We start from the raw sequence: 21,468 nt of genomic DNA on the forward strand, positions 1-21,468 counted from the left end.
GTGGACTACTAAATGGAAACTGTGGGACGGTGAGGCATGGTTGATGTAAGTATGTCGCTGGGGACATGCCTTTGAAATCTCTATCTTGTTCTCTAGCCCCTGCCTTCTTCAGCCATACCCTTTCATTATCATGTTCTTTCTTACCTTAGGCCAAAGCATTGGAGTCAGCTGACCATGGACTAAAACTTTGAAAACCATGACTCAAATAAATGTTTCCTACTCTATGTTGCTCTTGTCAGGTATTTTGGTCGTCAGGATGAAATTCTGACTAACACAGGATTGAGAAATAATATAAATAAGCATTCTCTTCCTAGTTAAATAGTAACAAACTGATTCTCTTACTGAGAACAACCAGAACAGTTATATCTAAAATCAGAATCATTCATTGGAAGACATCAGAGAATATCATTGCAGCCAAGGAAATCCATGAGGTGAGCTTCCCAAACCTGGAGGGATCAATTCATAAGTGACATAGTGAAAAGGCTGAAAGATATGAAAATAAAATTTCTATAAATAGGCAGAACAAGTAGGCTGAGAAGTCTCTGCCTCATTGGTATGAAAACAAATGAGTTCAAAATGAACATGGAAGCCAAAAATGAATTCAAAACTAGCATAAAACTAAAATTTGAGGGGTCGTGGTACTGGAGGATAGGCATATCATTCAAGGTCCTGCAAGTGAATAAAATAACAGAAGGGAGTTGGTCAGAGAAAAAAAATCATAAAGAGTTATTCATTAGAAGCTGGATATGAAATACTAAGAGTGGTAAAGAGAACACTGAAGAATACAGGAATGGCAGATATATAGTAGCCACTGTGTGTAGGACTCAAGAACACCCAAAAATGGAATCCCCAAATCAGGATGAAAGTAAGCTCTCACAGTTGTGGCAGGAATCTGCCCATTGTGGTGGGTGGAAAGATTCATTGGAAGCTGCTTGCTGGAGCACTGGTGAGACTGGATGGAAGTTATGCGCCACTAAGCTCCCCATTTACCACTAGGTTACTGCTTACTGGTAAAGATGCTTCTCACTGACAAAGCAGCAGCCTGATCTCAGGTGCAACACAGAAGTCTGAAAAACATAAAGCATTGGCACCAAAGTGAGCAGACTTCCTCCTGCCGCCTTCCTCCAATGCACTCTACTAAGAAGGCTCAACATGGACCAGATGGCAAGAAAGAAATGTCTACAAAGTTCAATTCCATTGTCATAAAACAATGCAAAGAAGAGTGCAAGAAAATTGATGACAACTTGGAAAATTTCACCTGAAATGATAATATATATATATATTAAAAAAACTTCAAATAATGGAAAGGACAAAGATAGTGTATGGTAAATAAATGAGATTAATTGATATTATAAGCAGCTGATAACAGAATTGATAACCTGGAAGACAGGTCACTAGACTGTATCTAGACTGAAGCCAGGAACAAAAATATGTACATAATATATTAAAACAGAAAATAGCATAAGACAAATGATACATAGATAACAGAGCTCAAAAACAGAGAAATAAGGAAAAAGCAATATTTGAGCAGGTAATAGTGGGAGTGATTTCTCTAAAACTGAAAGACCTGAACTACAAAATCAGGAGGCATTACAAACTCCATGGAGGAAAACCACAAAGAAAATATATCAAGGCATATACTAGTCAACTATATAAAGAACAAAAACAAAGAGAAAATCTCAAAAGTAGACAAAAATCAGTCACATGATTTTCAAAAGGATATTTAAATGATAATGGAATAACTTTTAGTGTTTAAGGAATCCAACTGCCAACCTACAGTTCCATCCCCTTTAAAATATTCTGCAAAACTTAATTTGCAATAAATGAAATGCAGGCAAATTTGTGTATGGAAGTTCAAATTATTTATGTAGATACCCACTCTGGAGAAGGGGAGCTTAATTCTCCACTCCTGAGGTATGAGCTGTGCATGACTTTTTTCCAAAACTTACAATTTAAAAAGGCAAAAAATTGAATAATTTTACTACTATAAAGTGGAGAAACTGACAAATAATATATCAGTGGGGGCGGTCAAGGTCAACATTAACAGTGTTGTCATGTTGACATGAAACTAGCACTTCACCTCTCTGATCTTCCTCTTTGAAACACCAAAAGCAAGTATAAAATAAGAAAAAGTCATTAAAAAGACTCAAGTTGAGAGTAATTCTACAAGATGAACAGTCTTCCTTAAGATGCAAGGTTATCTAAACAAGGCCTGAGAAACTTAAAACCAAGAGGAATCTACAGAAATATGACAAGTATATGTAATATCACATCCAGAGGGGAATCCTGGGACAGAAAAAAAGAGAACTGTAAAAACTAAGGAAATATGAATACAGTGTGAACTATTTAATAATAAATATCAATAGTGACTCATTAGTTATAATGAATAGACCATAATAAAGTAAGATGTTTCTAATAGTAAAATCTGGGATACATGGGGTACAGAGGAATTCTGCACTATGTTTGCAATTTCTCTGAGAATCTAAAAATATTCTAAAATAAAAATTGTATTTAAAAATTCAATTTAAAAAATATCATTTCTTGACAAAAAAGAAACCTGAAGAAGAATTTTTGCCAGCTGATACATATGAAAAGACTAAGACAATTTTTAGACAAAAGAATCATTGTTCCAGAAGGAAGCACAGAAATCCAGAAAGCAATAAAAAGTACCAGAAAATATACATATGTAGATAAACCACAGTGGCTACCAGTTATTCAAAATAGCAATAATAATTTCCATGTTATCTAAATATATAAAATTAAAATACATAATAACAATAATATAAGAAGTTCAAGATTAAGGGAGTTGAAGTGTGGATTCTAGCATTATCTGGAAGTGGTTAAAATGCAAATTATATTAGACTTTCGTAATAGAGATTGTAATATCCAGGGTAACTATTGAAAAAATAATAAAGCAATATATGGCTGACAATCTAAACAGGGCAAATAAACACTAAAAATTAGATTTAAAGAGAAAAAATAATGGAGGTAAAAGCAACATAAAATATATGGGAAAGTTAAAAAAATAGCAAACTGGTAAATTTAATACAAACATGTGAGTAATTACATTGAAAGTCTATGTTATAATTCTACTTTGTCTAATAAAAGACATAGAATATTTAAAATAACATTTTAACATGTTAAAATAAAATTTATAGAAAATGTTGAGAGAAAATTTCTCAAATATATGAATATAGAAAATGGTTCAAAGTAAGCTTTAAAAAAATGAAATTTCAGGCAAACACTAACTCAAAGAAAACTTATACAACAATACCAACATCACAAAAAGTCAATTTTAATGAAAGAAACATTGGTAAATCTAAAGAGGTACATTTTATAATAACAAAGGGTTTTATCTACTAGAATGCTGTTGCGGTCTAAATTTGTATGAACCTCAAAATAAACACCTTCAAATTAGACAAAACAAATTTGTGTTTATGAAAGGACAAATGTAAAAATCAGAAAGATTTTACTATGCTTCTTTCACTAACTGTAAAATAAACATAAAAGATAATCCATAAAATAATGAAATTAATGTAGTTAAAAGTATAATTAATGGATTTTCATAGGCATTTAATATATACATATAAACATGTGTGTATGTATATGTTTTGTTTATTTGTATATATTTGCACATGTCTACATACAAGAAACACATCTGGCAATTGCAGAATATACATTTTTTTCCAATAAATATACTTTTTTAGCCAAAATTGATCATGTGTTAATTTCACATAGTCAAGCTTTAGAAAATTTTGAAGAATCGAACTCACATAGAGTATATTCTCTGTTCGTGGTCCTAATCTAGCATTTAATAATAATGAGATGATTAGAATTTCCTCAAAGATTTGAAAAACACCCAACATACACTTTAAATAGTCACAGAAAGAAATGTCACTGTAGATTATGCAATATTTTGAGTTGAATGATAATTAATATAAAACATCAAAAATTGTGGGATATAGCTAATACTTTATTTTTAGGAAAACATATCACGTCAAATGAACACATTGGTGCAATACACTGGGTTCAGCAAGGCTATGTTCAGAGGAGGTATTGCTCCTGTTCCTGAATTCTCAGCTGTCCTGTGACTGACTTAGTCATTAAATATCTGAGGAGTGATTCTATATGACTTCTAGATCCTAAGAAGCATGTAGCTTCTGTTTGGATCTCTGGGAATGGTCCTTCAGGGTAATGGTAGTCACCATGTAATACATCTGACCATTAAGACCATTAAGCAGAGAGGCTGCATGGAGAGAGAGGGAAACACTCTACCTGCCACACACATGTCCCAACCACTGCAGCCCTATCCCAGCATGTGAATGAAAAGCCTGTGTGTAAGTACAGTCCCACCTGCCACTGATTCCACCATCGTGGGACCACAAGTGAGGACCAACCAGCTAAGCCTTCAATCCCAGAAATGAGAAAAATAGTAACAATCAATTGTCTTTTAAAATCATTTGTTGTTGGGGTAGCTAGATGCATGCTGATAGATAACCAGAAATATTTTTAAAAGAAGAAAAACTAAGCAACAATTTAAATCTCCCTCTTGTGAGAAACCCAAAGTAGAAGAAAAGCAATAGTAAAGATTGTAGCACAGATTAATTAAATTGGAAAATATGCAATACTTAAAAACTAATAAAACCAAAAAAATCTTTTTCTTGGAAAAGACTAAAACAGACAGATGATATAGAGCTGAGGGAGGTAGCTAAGACAGAGAGCTGAGACAGAATAGAGAGATGATAGATGGGAAGATAAAATTGATAACTCTCTTATAAAACTAGTCAAGGAGAAAAGAAGAGCCATGCATGGTAGCGCATACCTGTAATCCCAGCAGCTCAGGACCACAAGTTCAAAGCCATCCTCAGCAACTTAGTAAGACTGTCTCAAATAAAATTATAAAAATGCAGGGAGGGGGTGCTGAGGATATGGCTCAGTGGTTTAGCATCCTTGGATTCAATTTCTAGTATAAAGAAGAAGGAAGAGGAGAAAGAATGCACATATTATGAATTTCAAATATAGGGAAGGGGGTCTAACTTCAAATTGGACAGGCATTCAAAAGAGAGTATGAGAATATTATAAAGAGCTTAACAACAGTGCATTGGAACATTTATATTAAATGGATAAATTTCTCAAAACATAACTTTTCTAACATGTTTAAATTAAAAACTAAATATTATATATAGTCAATAAATTGATTTTAAAATCTTTTTCATTGGTTCTTTTTAGTTATACATGACAATAGACTCATTTTGACATAATTATGAAAGCATGGAATCTATCTTGTTCTAATTAGGTCTCCAATATCTCCCCATCCCCTCCCCTATCCTCACCCCTACTCTCTTCTCTGATAATCTTTCTGTCATTTACCCATATTTTAAAAAAAAATTTCTTGTGGATATACATGATGGTGAGGTTCCCTGTGGTCTATTCACATATGTACATAGGAAAGTTATGCCAGATTCATTCCACTGTCTTTCCTTTTTCCATCCCACTTCCCTTCCCTTTGTTCCCCTTTGAATAAATTAAATTTATTAATAAGTTTACTCACACAAACACACAATCCCAGGCCCCAGATAGCATCATAAATGGACTCATCCAAACATTTAAGTAAGAAATGACACCAATATTATACAGTTTCTTCAGAGATGAGACAAAGAGAAAGAGCTTCCAATTTGTTTTACATATCCAGTACAACATGGGCACCAAAACCTAGTACTATAAGAATATTATACAAAAAGTACAGGCAAATGTCTCCCATGAACTTAATCACAAAATTCTCAACAAAGTATTAGCTGACTGATATATATATATATATATATATATATATATATATATATATATATATATACAAAAAAAAACCACACACACACATATAAAAATTAGTGTATCACGATAAAGTTTATTTCAGAGATGCAATGATCAATCAATGTTATTCATTACATTACAGAATTTATAAGAAAGATCATATGATCATAGATTCACAAAAAGTAGTAAATAAAATTTACCATCTATTTATGATACAAATATGTAGAAAACAAGAAGTGAAAATAATTTTTAATTGATAAAACTAATCTCTTAGATAGATGGAGATGGAAATAGAAATATAGATGTATCTTCAAACTTACAGCACACATTAACCTACTAGGAAATATTAAAAACTATCCTTCTAAGATCTGAAGGAAGACAAAAATGACCATTGCCATCAATTCTATTTAACATTGCACTTGAAAACCAACAAGTAAAAGAACCAATATTTTAAGAATTGAACAAATGGACAAAATATTTGAATAAGCATTTCAACAAGATGTCATCCAAATGGCCAATAACATGAAAATGTGCTTAACCTAATTAATAATCAGGAAAATGCAAATTAAATTTGCAACATGATGCAATTATAAACTCCTCAGAAGAGCTGAAATGAAAAAACAGAAAATCCCAAATGTTGGCAAAAATGAGTGGCATCTGGTCCCCAATACACAGCTGGTGTGAGTGTAAATCAGAATAATCTCTTTAGAAGGCGATTTGGCTATAACTACTAAAGTAGAACATGTCATACCTTTTGGCCAAGAAAAGCCAGTCTCAGATATATTACCCAACAGGAATTTGTATGTAAGTTCATTGAAGATATGTATGGAAATGTTACCAGCAGCACTTTTCACAGTAGCCAAAAACAAACAAATCAAAAACTAGCCAATTGTCCATCATCAGTGAAATGGATAAACAAATATTGTGGTATATTTGTAGAACAGAATAATATACAGTAATAAGAATGAATGAACTATAAATATTTACAACAAGATGATATGTGTTGTAAACTGAAATTACAGACAAAAGAAGCCACACACACACACACACACACAGACACACAAATTATTTATGATATGATTCTATATATACATTATCAAGACAGTTATCTTCAGTAAGATAGGGTTTTCTTGGGTGCTAGTCATGATCTAGTGGTGTGTTAAGATTGCACTGGTGAGCTAAGATGTAGCTCAGTGGTAGAGCACTTTCCTAGCATGCATAAGGCCCTGAGTTTGATCCCCAGCAACACACACACACACATGGTAAAGAAAAAAAAATTGCATTGATATATTTTTATTTCTGCAAAATCTTTAAAGTGTGTAGTTAGGAATTGTATACTTTTCTATGTATAAGACACAGTTTCAATGAAAAGTTAACTAACAATGTGTAAAAGCAGTCTCAACAGCAGCACAGTGAGGGGCAAACAAAATCAATGGTATCCAGTCAAGAGGCACAGTCAAGATCCCTCTGCCTGGTACCTTGTTGCTCCTGCATCCAGTTGTTCCCTTATCTGCAGGCTACATTATGATGGCACAGCTCTGTCTTGCTCTCATTTTGCTTCTGCTGTTCCTGACTAACTCATTTTCTTTCTCTCTCTAGGTCTTCTAACACTGTCTCCCACTTTCACCTATGCACTTTCTCTGCACTTTCCACTCACTGTGTCTTCCAGGCACACTCATCTCATGGGAAAAGATCTATCCAAGTCAGCTTGTCAACATGAAGTAGAGGTGCCCATTTTTTTCCCCTTTAATTTTTATTGTTGGTTGTTCAAAACATTACATAGTTCTTGACATATCATATTTCACACTTTGATTCAAGTGGGTTATGAACTCCCATTTTTACCCCATATACAGATTGCAGCATCACATCAGTTACACATCCACTGTTTTACATATTGCTATACTAGTGTCTGTTGTATTCTGCTGCCTTTCCTATCCTCTACTATCCCCCATCCCCTCCCCTCCCATCTTCTCTCACTACCCCATCTACTGTAATTCATTTCTCCCCCTTGTTTTTTTCCCCTTTCCCCTCACTTCCTCTTGTATGTAATTTTGTATAACCATGAGGGTCTCCTTCTATTTCCGTGCAATTTCCCTTCTCTTTCCTCTTCCCTCCCACCTCTCACCCCTGTTTAATGTTAATCTTCTTCTCATGCTCTTCCTCCCAACTCTGTTCTTAGTTACTCTCCTTATATCAAATAAAACATTTGGCATGTTTTTTAGGGATTGGCTAGCTTCACTTAGCATAATCTGTTCTAATGCCATCCATTTCCCTGCAAATTCTGTGATTTTGTCATTTTTTAATGCAGAGTAGTACTCCATTGTGTATAAATGCCACATTTTTTTTATCCATTCGTCTATTGAAGGGCATCTAGGTTGGTTCCACAGTCTTGCTATTGTGAATTGTGCTGCTATGAACATCGATGTAGCAGTGTCCCTGTAGCATGCTCTTTTTAGGTCTTTATGGAATAGACCAAGAAGGGGAATAGCTGGGTCAAATGGTGGTTCCAATCCCAGCTTTCCAAGAAATCTCCATACTGCTTTACAAATTGGCTGCACCAATTTGCAGTCCCACCAGCCATGTACAAGTGTACCCTTTCCCCATATCCTCGCCAGCACTTGTTGTTGTTTGACTTCATAATGGCTGCCAATCTTACTGGAGTGAGATGGTATTTTGAGTATAACTACAGTAGCAAATCAGCTGGGAGCAATGGTGTACACATAATCTCAGCAATTCTGGATGCAGGAAGGATTGCAAGTTCAAGGTCAACCTCAGCAACTTAGTTAGATTTTGTCTTAAAATATAAATTTTAAAAGGCTTGGGATATATATAGCTCAGTGGTAAAGAGCTCTTGGGCTCAATCCCCAATCAAGAAAAAAAAAAAAAAAAGGAACCTTGGAACCTTGGTAACAAGTCACCTCACAGGCCACTGTCAAAGTTGCAAATAGGTTAGAATACTTGTAAGCCACAGTTGGATAGTAGGAATACATAAAATTCAGCTTTGTCTGAAAGAATAAGTCTGGTCACAGGATTAGAAGTGGGAATATCCAATCCATGAACACAACATATTACACTTGGTTAGTCCTCAATCCCAGCTAGGTGTCAACCTTTGGAAACTACAGAACTACCGGCTCACCTTCCTCCCATTGTCTGGCACATTGCAGAATATGCAAGAGGAGATGCTCAGCAGTTATTTATTTGAAGAACTGATAACAACAAATAGGTGACCTAGTGTCCTGACTCTAATCTCTGTCTCTGTTCTCAGACTCATCCTCAAACAATGACTTGGATATGAAATATCTGGATCTGTACTGTAAGTCTCCAAAATCCATGTCACAAACATGAAAAGCTACACCATGTCCTCAGTTCACTGTTCAAAAGTAGCATTTCAGATACCAAAGATTATAATGTGTCTCTTTCTTTACATCAAACCAAAGTGCTTTGGCTCTAACTAAAATGAGATGCTAGTCCATTTTATTTAATCTGCAGTCAAAGGATGATGTCACTGTGCTGGTTCATTTTTAGGAGAGCCACTAAAATTTCTTTCTGTGTGTTTAGTTTCAGGAGATTGATTCTGTTTAACTATTCAATTGCAGATATAAATGAATGTACTATTGACAATGGTGGCTGTCAGGACCAGTGCTGTAATACAATTGGCAGTTATTATTGCAAATGTCAAGCTGGCCAGCAGCTGGAAGAAGATGGCAGAGGATGTGAAGGTAACAGTTAAGACTGTCTGCTTACTGATAAGGAAAAAAGAGAGCATGTATGCAATGCAAAAAAGGGGTTTCTCTTTTATCCAGAGCCAGTTGAAGTGCTTGTGTTGAATATTGTCAAGAGCACAGATCTTCCTCTCATGCCTAGATTACAAAATTGTAACCCATTAGAACACTTCAAGTAGCTTATTATAGGAAACATATGATTATATGCTGGTTTGGTTGTGTCATGTTCTGATTATGGAATTTCAATCGTTCATTTAAATCCCTGGGTAAAGTACATATTTTTGAAAGCATTTCATTTAATTCTAAAGTAAAAATGGTGCTTATCATAAAATACTCATATGTTGCTACAATAGAAAGGCAGAGGCACAAAACTAACCACAGGAATAGTATTCTTAGTGCAGAATTAACTTTTTTTGCATAAACTTCATGTTCTGTCTCCTTTTTAAATTAATTCCTTCCTTCCTCTGTTTATTGATTTGTCATCTTATTCATTTGACACTCACTGAATTTCTGCTCTGTATTAGGCATTATTTCATGCTCTGGAAATATAAAAATTAATGAGGAATAAATTCTTCCCTGAAGGAGTTCATTGATTAGAAGGAAAGATTGAAACATTTGCCCAAACCTTATAAAATGATGTTTGAAGACATTATAGCATGAGGTTAAGTGAACTAGAGTTTGAGTTCTAGCTATGTCACTATTTGTGTAACCTTGGGCAAGGTATTTCAACATTCTAAGACTCTCTTAACCGTAAAACTTAGGATAATGCTAGTTATCAAAAAGTCACAAAATTTGCTATGAGAATTAAATAAGATAATGCACGTAAGCACTTAGCATAGTGGCTAGCACAAAGTAGGAGCATTGTACCTTTGTATATTAACTCAGTTGCTGCTCTTACAGGAACGGAATGGGAGCCAGAGAGTGCTTCCTTCTCTTAAGCTTTAAGAAGAGAAATCTCAGACTAAAGGGAACACTTGTGCCATGCCTTATAACTATTTTGACTTTCCCCCTGTCTATTCATGTTGCTAAAATGCCCAAACATTTTATATATTCAGGATTGTTGTTTATTAGTTTAAGGTCACAGTATAAAAGCATCGGTCCTAATTGTGTTTTACCATTGACCTTACAAAATCACACTAATTTTTTTTCTTCCTAATGACATCTATTCCCAATGAGGGGCCCATGTGAGTAAGTTGGTAGGAGAAAGAATAGACAAAAAAAAAAAATGTCCCTACAGAGGATGCCTGGGGCTGGGACTCTGGATGTGGGGACTGCTAGTTTAGATCTTTGATCCAGTTCCTTTCATTAGTGTCTTCCAGCAGGCTTGGAGAGGCAGCAACAAGAAACACTTTGGATGTGTTCAAGGACAAGGGAATCCAAGCCTTCCTGAGATAGGCTTCACCTCAGACAGGGTCCTCTGCCTGGAAAGGTAGAAATTCACAAAGGCAAGTCCTAAATTCATCCAGGCTCTTTTTAGTCAAGTGTAATCATGCTTACTTCTGGATGTGACTATTTGGTGGTAGTGTTCTCAGTATGGATTCAATGACAGGGAAGAGGAGGAGTCTGGACCAGGGTGGTGATGGCCACTAAAGACAATGCAGTCTTGTAAAATGAGAATATCATTTTTCATGACATTTCCCTTGTCTGCGAGGCAGTAACTTACTGTTTCTCTTTAGTTGGGTGTTATTATGATCATCATTGTCATTATTATGAATACATTCCCGGTGATGAGTGCAGTAATTAGCCATTGTTAGGTATAACAGTTTTTATTATTATTTTATAATAGCTGTTAGGTTGATAAAGCATGTTAGACTTTATACCCCCTAGCTCATTTAATTTCATTCATATCCTATTTTAATTGAAGTTAGTTACTCTTGGTGGCTCATGTAAATGTTAAAATATTGAGAAAAGAGCTTTCCATGGCTTCATTAAATTGAAGTCCTCTTGTACAGACTGTGTAAGAGTGAGGTCAGTATTGGTGAGACTCAAGAGTTTGATAATGAGGTAACCTTGACATGCCCCTTCCCAGAATGTAGAACCGCAGGTAGTAGCATGGATTGGAGCCCATTGCCCGCAAGGGACCCTTCCCTCAGTCTCATTCATTTTAGCATCTTTTCCTTGTTTCTGTAAGCTACTATTTGGTGGAGATAGTAATGTTAGAGATTCAGCTTGTTCAATTGTTGTCCATACCATGATCTCAGATTTATTTATATACATAGTTAAATAAAAAATAATAGAGGTTCTTTTGCAATCCAGTGCATTCTAAAGTCACAGCAAATGAGCATTGTGCCAGCCACTACGCAAAAACTTCATGTGAGTGCACTAATGAGTCATCCGTGTTCTTTCACTAGCTCGAAACGGTAAAGGTCAGTTGGTTTCAAACAACATTGTGTTGAATGCTACAGCCATAGAATTAAGCAGTCATTTTAAAAGACTTTTTCTTGGCATTAATATATATTTGAATTGCTTTTTAAGTACAAATCAACATTTTAGTGGACATTTGTGGTGCTATTAAAATAAATATAGAGTCTGCTCTTAAATGGGATTGAAACATTTGCAAATGGCCTTGTTAGCTAATCTTTTTCTTCAACTTTTTCCTCTAAAGAGATATAAACTTGTGGAGAAGCAGAAGCTTCTGATTAGCTCAGTTGCACTGGTATCCCCTGATCTCAGGCACAGTGCTGAACCTAAAGCATGTTTTCTGATTCATAGTTCACATGGATTCTTACAAGGAACAGATCAAAGGAGCAAATGAGGAGAAGGCATTGCCTGCCGCTGGATGCTGTGGATATTTTAATATATGTACATATATGTATATATGCACTCAAAGGACAAGATTTTTCTTCTTTGTTAGTGTGTTAACATTATGACATTTACAGATTTTCAAGTATGCAACTATCTTTGCATTTCAAGTGATAATCCAATGGGATGTTAGCATTTTATTTGCTTTTAAATTCAGTTTTCTATTGCTATTTGACTTTTGGTTCCCACAACCATGAATGAAATAGATCCGTAATTTTTGTTTCTCACGTGGTCTTTATGACAGTGGTTCTTCAATGAAGTGATTTGGTCCCCCAGAGACATGTGGGTGTATTCATTTGCACAACTGGGAAGAGTGAGTGCTGCTGACATGTGGGGTAGAGGTTAAGATTCTTCCCAGCATCCTCTTCTGTGGCTCTGATTAGACCTTCCCATGCTAGCCTCCTTGTCTCTTTAATATATTTTATTTTATTTTCTGTCTTTACTGCATATGTTCAACCAGTCTATTGAGTTTTGGATTTCAACAATTTACATTTTTAGATGTCTTATGTTTCTTATTCTCAAATTCATAGGTTCCTTTCTATATGTATATTCATTTTTATCATTGTATATTTTCCTTTTACTATTTCATGTATAGCCATTCTATATTCTGAATCTTATTCCAACACCTGTGGTCCTTGTGAGGAGTCTAAATCTATTGGTTCTTATTTCTAGGCATTATTTACAAAGTGTTTTCGCATTGCCTTTCCTTTCCTTTTGTGTATACCATGGTGTAGAACATATAGTAGAGCACTGTAACTATTTATAGGTTTCTACTATTATTAATTAGACTAGGAATCTTGGGAAAAGGATTCCCAAGTTAAAGAATCTTGTCTTTCCACTTTTCCAATCCCATAGAATTCCATAAATATTCATTGAATGAATGGTTGGATGAACACCCATTCTTTCAATGTGAATACATGCAAGCACCCAGTCAATACACCTTTCATTTATCTCCTTATCTACAAATCCCAATCATGTTGGTGTTGTCATTTGAAAGTTTACCAGTTAAGCCATTGGGTTATCAGTAGGTCTTACTGTAAATATTTGCTCAAAGTAAATTTGATATATTTGAAAGGGCACAGCACATTTTCATTTCTAGAGAATAAGTAAAACTTTGAACTTCCTGAACTCTTTCTTCATGTGGCTTATCTAAACCATTGGTGCAGCAGCATAACTAATGAGACTAGTAGTCCCATGGAGTCAAGAAACTTTTTTGAATAATTACTGTACATTTTAATAAGTTAACTAACAAAGCTAATAAACATTGATTAGACACTTGAGACAAATTCTTCTGCTTGAGAGAAATAAATGAACATACATTATCCATTCATAAAGGCATGTGATTTCATTAACTGATTGTTACAATATTTTAAAGTAATTTTATTGATATTTTAGAGTGATATTTCCCCCCAAACACAGTGGATGTGATAATGTGAATAAATAGAAATTCTAATTCAGAATGCCATTGTTGTAAGTCATAGAATATTTGAACTGAATAAAAAGCTTCTATAGATGAAATCTCAGAGAAATTAAATGTCTTGCACCAGTTCATAAAGTTAGTTGGTGAACAAAGTGGCACTATATGCCAGGCTTTCCTATTCACTATATATCTTTTCCAGTGTCCTTTCCCTTAGATGTGGTTGATAAGCAGCATGCACTAGATACAGAGCAGGTTAATCAGAACCACAGAGTCACAGTGCTGCATTGGCCCAGGGCCCTCAACTCATAGAGGCCATGATCAACCAAGGACAGAAATTAAGACCTGGAGAGAATGACCAATTTCCTCTAAGTTTCAAACAATTCATTTGTAGAAGTAGAAACACAATCTAGTTCTCCTTTTTTCATTTGTCATTCTTCTCAATTGATCCATCAATCTGGCCAGTAATATCTTCTGGGTAGATGTAGTTGGGTATTTGAGAATATCAGAGTAATACAAATTATGTTTTGTTCCATCATGGAGTTTCTCTCATTGATGCAGAGAAAGAAGAGGAGGGGCAGGGAAGGAATCTAAACAGAAATAGAAAAAGTAGGCCAGCACAACGGTGCATGCCTACAGTCCTGGTTACCTGGAGGCTGAGACAGAAAGACTGGTTGAGCCCAGAAGTTTGGGTCTAGCCTGGGCAACGCAATAAGATCCCATTTCTTAAAAAAAGAAAAGAAGGGATTCCACTGAGGCAGTGATATCCATCCAGGAAGCAAGGAGCCCTCTGTGAGCATCAAGAATGACCAGTAGAATGAGAGGAAGTGTGGCAAAGACTTGTGTCACTACTCTTGATCATAATTTAATCAACAAATTTTTGGCACAGGGGGTGGGGGGCCTGAAATGCAGTGAGAGAGAGGACACAAAAAGCTTCAGTTTCCATAAGAACATCTTTGGGATCCAGAAATAGTAAATAATTATCTCTGCCCCTGTTGCTGTGTTCCTGGGCTTCCAAGAGATTGTTTGACAGGCTGGTCTTGCAAATTCCTCTAATGGGATCCAATTAACTCTTTGGTTCATTCTAGGAGGTGCTGGGCTTTCTCTGGTCCCCTCAAAGATGCTGCCAACTGAGGAGGTAGAAATATGTAGCTATAGAAAGAACCAGGACTGGCTAGAGTATCATTAAGCTTCCTGGGCATAAAATTACTGTGTGAAACCTTAAGTGAAAAAAAACAGAAGACAAATAATAATTTCATATGCTTTGCAAGTTCACCAAGGCCAACTTTGTACTCAACAGTAGCATTTTATCTAAAGCAGTTGGTTATTTATGCTGATGGGAAATTTTCAAGATGGGGTTATCTGCTTAATAACCTTACTATCATATTAGGAAAGCCTTCCCTATTTGTAGTCTGTATTGTTCTTGCTGAAGTTTAAACCATCTGTGTGTGTGCGGACACCTGAATGTATGTGAGTATGTATGTGTTGCTCGGAATTGAACCAGGGATGCATTTTACTACTGATCTGCATACCCAGCTCTTTTTATTTATTTATTTTTAAAATTTTGAAACAGGACCTCAAACTTGTGATCCTCCTTCCTCAGCTCTTGAGTAGCTAGAATTAACAGGCATACACACACCTGGCAATTTAAAACCTCTTTGACTTTACTTATTTATTTAATTTTTTTTTGTTGTTCAGAAAATTTAACTGATCAGAATCCTCTTTTATGATAATTCTTCCTACATTTAGAGAATGTTAGAATGTTTCTGTGTACCATTTCAACTAAGTAAAAACATGAATTTTTGCCAAACACTAAAGGCTTTTTGGTAATTGAAGAAAACACTATTATGTGTATATATTCAATGCCCACACACTCCATTGTTTTTGCCTTCATAAAAATACTTGAAAACATTATGAAGGAATGTCTACTTTTGTGTATTTTTTTCTCTTTGTCATTTATGAAGTAACTCCTAAACTTGTGCTGTAACAGAATGTCAAGGTTGAAGCAGTTCCCTGATGAAGACTGATACATACTACAGAAAAAAAATCAGAACATTCCCAGACAGTCTACCTTCATGTACAAAAGAAAGAGTTATCCTTTTTTAATTTATTAAGACTCACTTACAATACAAAACTCATTGTGTTTAAAAAGGTTGAGTCAGTTAAAATTACAGACACATACCCGAGTTATGTAGATACATGCAGAATTTTTCTCTCTACTCATTCATTCATTCATTCATTCATTCATTCATTCACCAAACATGAATCTGTGTACAGTGCATGGTCAAACAGAGAGCACACAAATTTTACTTCTATCCTCCTTAAAAAAAATTCTCTCATATGCACTTTGGTTTCAAACATTGCCTCTGACATTTACATACAGTTAGATTTAGAGCATGTTGCTTAGCATATGTGCTTCCTATTCTTTGTCTATAAAACCAGGATAACAATACTTAAACTGATATTGATGATTCAATGAGATGTTGTAGGAAAACACTTTAATGGTGGGAAGACCCAGTTTCATGGCCATATGAAGAGAGATGAATGTTTGTTAGCAAAACATTCCTGGTGTCTCTTTGTCCCCTTACTCACTCAGTCTACTCTTCCCCAGGGAGGAAGAGTGAATTACCTCATGAATTACCTCACTGGTGAGTTTTGGGAAAGAAAGTAGGCTGTGGTTCCATCCACCTTCCTGTTTTCTCTTTGGGATCCACAAATGTCTGCAAAAAGTGCCCATTCTGGACTACTCTGCTGTCATGTACACCTTGAGCAGGACAACCCATAGAGAAGACAGATTTTCCAGCAACACCTGTGATCATGTGGGATAGTTTGCCTAGAAATCCCAACTGCTGCACCCATTAATCCTATCCTCCAGTTATAATTTTAACACAAATAAAGCTGATATATTGTCTCTATCTGCCTATTTTGGATTAGATAGATAGATATCTATTAATTCAAAAGTCAGGCAAGCAACATAAACTTGTTACTGGATCCTTTGAAAGTACCAGCATGTTACATCGGCCTATTTCATAGTAGATGCTTAGGAAATTTTACTTCTGTCCACGTTGTTTTTTTTAAAATTCTCTCCTCTGCTATTTGTTGTTGAAGATAAAACTATGTCCAGTGTTATCTTTCTCTCTCCAAGGGGCTTCCAGTTCAATAAAGGAGATAAGATGGATACACAAGCAACTATAGTCTAAGATAGCAAGAGTAAATATAAGACAGACACAGGCATAGTGCTATGGGACTTAAGAAGAGAAAGAGATAACCCACCGTTGAATCGAAATGAGCTGCAAAGAACAAGGACAGACACTAATCACTCAGTCCTGGGACTGAAAAACCCTGCTTCATTTCCTTCACTTCCTTAATCAAGTTCCCTATCAGAGTTATACCTAGGACCACTGGTCCTACTGTTGCTTTCTTCTCTCCTGATTGACACTGGAAGGCATCTGAGATTCTAACAACAAAGCTGCCCCTGCCACACCAAAGGCATCCATCCTTTGCAGAAACTCTGAAGGTATTAAGCCTCTGGGTCTTTTAGACTAGAAAGAAAACATATACCCTTTAAATCTGGAACTCTGCTATCAAAGTAAAAATCCACTTTATTTCTTTTTATACCAATTTTTTAAATAAAGCCCATCATTCACCCCCTAGTAATTCAGAGCAGTCATCTTAAAACCTCAGCTTTCAGCTAACACTCTTGGTAGTCAACAATTTATTTGGTAGTGAGGCAAACTGCAAGAGACCTTAACTGATACAAATTCCCTGAAATGAGGTGGCTCACTTTCCCAGTGTCATTAGGGACATGCAGATGTATGGTTCTTTCAGCTTTCCCAGGGAGTATACCAAAAGAGACAGACTTAATAAATAAACCTCAGAAGTCTGTGGTTGACAAACAGGGCATCCCTCATTGAGGCCTCTTATCACGAATACAACAGGAAAATATGTTAGCACAGGGCAATGGACTGCCTCAGTTAGCAACCCGTGCCCCTTTGCAAAAGAAAAAAACAGAAGCAGCCATTCAGGCAAATGGCTGTATGGGGATGTCTGGAAGTTATGGGTAGCAAGGGGTTCTTCTTCCCAAAGTTTGGTTTATGCTCCTTGAATTTTTATCTTATTTCAGGAAACATAACATAGGTTTTATATTCTGAAAAACAGACCTTTCATTTTCATTCACAATCATTAGTTTCTCTGCCCAGTATTTTTAAAAATGAACTTATTTTTAAAAAATCATATTATCATATTTTTAAAATATTTTTAGTTATAGATAAAGACAATGCCTTTATTTTATTTGTTTATTTTCATGTGGTGCTGAGGATTGAACCCAGTGACTCACTCTTGCTAGGAAAGCACTCTGCCACTGAGCTAAGACCTCAGCCCATATTATCATATTTTTAAAATTTGTTTCCAAGAATATTTTCAAACCGAAGTACACTGTCTTGAGTTCCTCAGATGGGTGTCTACCCTGCAGATATTTTGTTAGATTATGGAATCCCACTTATCAAAACATCGGTGTGGTTCATACTCTAAAGACTGGTCTCTTTTAGACTTCTGAAATGTTGAGGGTTGGTTCCTGCCCTTGCAAAATCCATATTACTTTCTATTGCTATCATAAAAAGTAGTCATGGATGACTGACTGATTTTTTAATATTCTTGCTATGAGAAATTCCTTTATCAATTTCTAAATAATGGAAACATTTTTTTCAATAAAGATATACTGAAAGGGAGATATGAATACATAGATGTGATTTTTAATCAGAAAGTATGCCAGTTTAAATTGATTTGTTATTTTGCTATTGGCTTTCATGTGTCTGTGTTTTTAGTGACCTTCTCCAAACTAGTCACTCCTCAGCACAGGATCTCATAGAAAGAAATGAAGCCACTTATTTCTGAAAGAACTATATACCTTAGTTTATAAATTCAGGCTAAGTTTCTCTTTTTATTATTTATTCTAGTTAATAACTGAGTAACAGACTACGTTATATATTCTTCAATGTAACTAATATCAAAATAAATGGATATCACTCATTTTACTTGTCTCAGTGGATCCATTTCATGGATATGTTCCACATGCATCACCAGAAAAACCAAACACCTGAGAGTAAGCATATTTATTTGTCTTTTCACTTTGTATCTTCCATACAGATGTCCCACTGGTTAAAAGTATATTCCTAAAAATAGTAAGTACTATAAATTCGTAGGGAACTTCATTCTATTACAAACTAAACATTCACATATTTCACATTTCCCATAAATAGGAAGAGCATATTTAAAGGATCTAGAACATCTTCCTAAAATGTGTTGTTCTCATTTTAACAAAGTGGGTGGTAGGCCTCTGTCATTTAAAGAAGCGTAGACTTTTATGATTGTTTACCAAAATATTTAGGATAATTGTTTATAAATCAATAACTATTTTTTGAAGTGTAATGTTATAGGTAGCAGACTGAGAAATGCAGTGGTATATTATAAAACCTTTTGATGATATTCCAATCATAGGGCCATCTGATGATACAGAGGGACATTGCTTACTGTAGAAGGCCCTTGTTGGCAAGAAGTAGAGCCATGAAAGGCATTAGCCTTGGTTGATTCAGCATATCACGGGGTCCCATTAACCCCCAGTTGGTATGGAGAAGAACAGAACCATGACGCCTCAAGTTTCTTTATGTGGGCATGAGAGGTCAGAGAGAGGGGGCCATAGACAGGAGAAATTACAATAATCAGTAAAAAGGAATACATTTTTATGTATAGTTGATGCACACAATTCTAACTTACAAAGTTCTCTAGTTCCAACAAGATCAGAAAAGAGGGATGCTTCAGATCTTAGAGCATTCCCACTAATAGCACATACCATCCAATGCGGGTCTGCAAAAATTACCTTTTCTCTGCTCCCGATATTTTAAATAATCATCACACTTTGGAGGCCTGACTGAGTGCTGGAAAACACATTAAAACTGCAGCCAAGAAAATGAGGTTAATTGTAATTCATTAGATGCTGTCCTTATTAAAAGTGAATTGATTTAATCCCTACAATAAGCCCTAAGGCATGAGAAAGTAAAATAGCTCCATAAGTATGATGTGCTCAACAATTAGAAGATACCACAGTTAATACTGCAGTACAGGATTTCTAAACTCTAGTGTGTGTGTGAATCACCTTAGAACTTGTTAAAATTCAGACTCCAATTCAGCAGATGTGGAATGGGCCTGAGAATCCACATTACTAACAGGCTCCCAGGAGATACAATGCTGTTGCTCCACAGAACACACGAAGTAGAAAGTCTTTTCCTAGCTTTTCCTCTCGGTCAGTTTGTCGGATAATTATTAAGCATTTACTAATTATAATATGTTTAGATATTACAAAATAGTTTGAAATATTGTCTCTAGACCTTTTTTAAAAATGGCTAATACTACATACTCTGCAGTTCCTCCTTCTAAAGTATATGATTCAATGGTTTTTTTTGTATATTCACAAATACATGCAGTCATTACCACAGTCAATTTTGGAACATCTTTACCACCTTAACAGGAAAACCTGTTCCTTTTAGTATCACCTTCTTATTCTTCCATCAATCCCCTGTCTCTAAGCAAATTTGCCTTTAGTCACCATAAACCTCCTTATTCTGGACTGATACATAACTAGAATCACCTAATTTGTAATATTTCATGACTGGCTTGTTTTATTTAGCATAATGTTTGTAAGGTTCATCCTCATTGTATCATATAGCAGTACTCGATTCCTTTTTATGGCCAAATAACATTTCATTGTATAGACATACCACTTTCTGTTTATGCATTTGTCAGTTGATGGACATTTGGGATGTCTTCAGCTTTTGGTCATTATGACCAGTGCTGATAAAAACATTCATGTGTAATTATTTCTGTGTTCATAAGATTAATTTCTTTTGGGTATCTACCTAGGAGTTGAATTTCTTGGCTCTATGGTAACTCTACATTTAATACTTCTGGAGTTTTAAATTTAGATAAGTCAAACTATTTTAAAATGTAGAGATCAATATGTGTATGTGTATGAATATATTTATATCAACAACTACATTCATGTAAAAGGGGTCCATTGTCCAATGATTTTGCAGAACACTGCATCCTAAAGTTCTCATAAGGAAAACCAGGCACAAATGACAGTATTTAGGGGCTGTGGCTCAGTGGTAGAGCAGTTGTTCTGGCATGTGTGAGACACTGGATTCAATTCTTGGCACCACACATAAATAAATAAGATCTATCAACAACTAAAATATATTTTAAAAAAGAAGACAGCATTTAACTACACAAAGTTGCACAAAACACAGGTTTCCCAAACAGGTTTAAAACTTTTGGAAAGTAAAATATTTACAACTCAAGGATTTAGTATTTTGTAGAACTTGTTCTGAAAAATGGCTTAATTCATGCTCTGAAGATAGAGACAATACCTATGGCAATGGGCAGAAAATATGTTCAAGAAACAAATGGATGATATGTGGGGGCTACACAGAGGGTAGTAACTCAAAAGGTAAACCCTATAGATAACTGGGTAAATGACCAATTTTCCAAGTGAGATATTTGAGTAGAGCAATGATAGAATGTAAATGTGATTTCTGAAAGTTTCTAATGGCTTTATATTTAAAATGATATAGGCAAACATGAAAGATATGGAAGTGACAAGAAAAGAATTTATAGACCAATGAAATGGTTCATCTATTGACATCTATAAGTTGTGTAAGGAAAGAA

The 21,468-nt window shown here is 35.2% G+C and overlaps 1 protein-coding gene across 7 annotated transcripts in view; it reads left to right on the forward strand.

Moving 5' to 3' along the window:
* The window catches only part of LOC101973364 (EGF-like and EMI domain-containing protein 1), a 616,632-nt gene that overhangs the window by 371,084 nt on the left and 224,080 nt on the right, over positions 1 to 21,468 (forward strand). For 6 of the 7 annotated variants that reach the window (XM_040270043.2, XM_040270041.2, XM_040270039.2 and 3 more), the window contains one exon: positions 9,405 to 9,527. The exons of the other annotated variant lie outside the window; for it this stretch is intronic. In XM_040270043.2, coding sequence (XP_040125977.2) covers positions 9,405 to 9,527 — 123 coding nt within the window. The remainder of the gene's footprint in view (positions 1 to 9,404; positions 9,528 to 21,468) is intronic. 7 annotated transcript variants of the gene reach the window in all.

The sequence above is a fragment of the Ictidomys tridecemlineatus genome, chromosome 3 (assembly GCF_052094955.1).
Source record: "Ictidomys tridecemlineatus isolate mIctTri1 chromosome 3, mIctTri1.hap1, whole genome shotgun sequence".
Classification (NCBI taxonomy): domain Eukaryota; kingdom Metazoa; phylum Chordata; class Mammalia; order Rodentia; family Sciuridae; genus Ictidomys; species Ictidomys tridecemlineatus.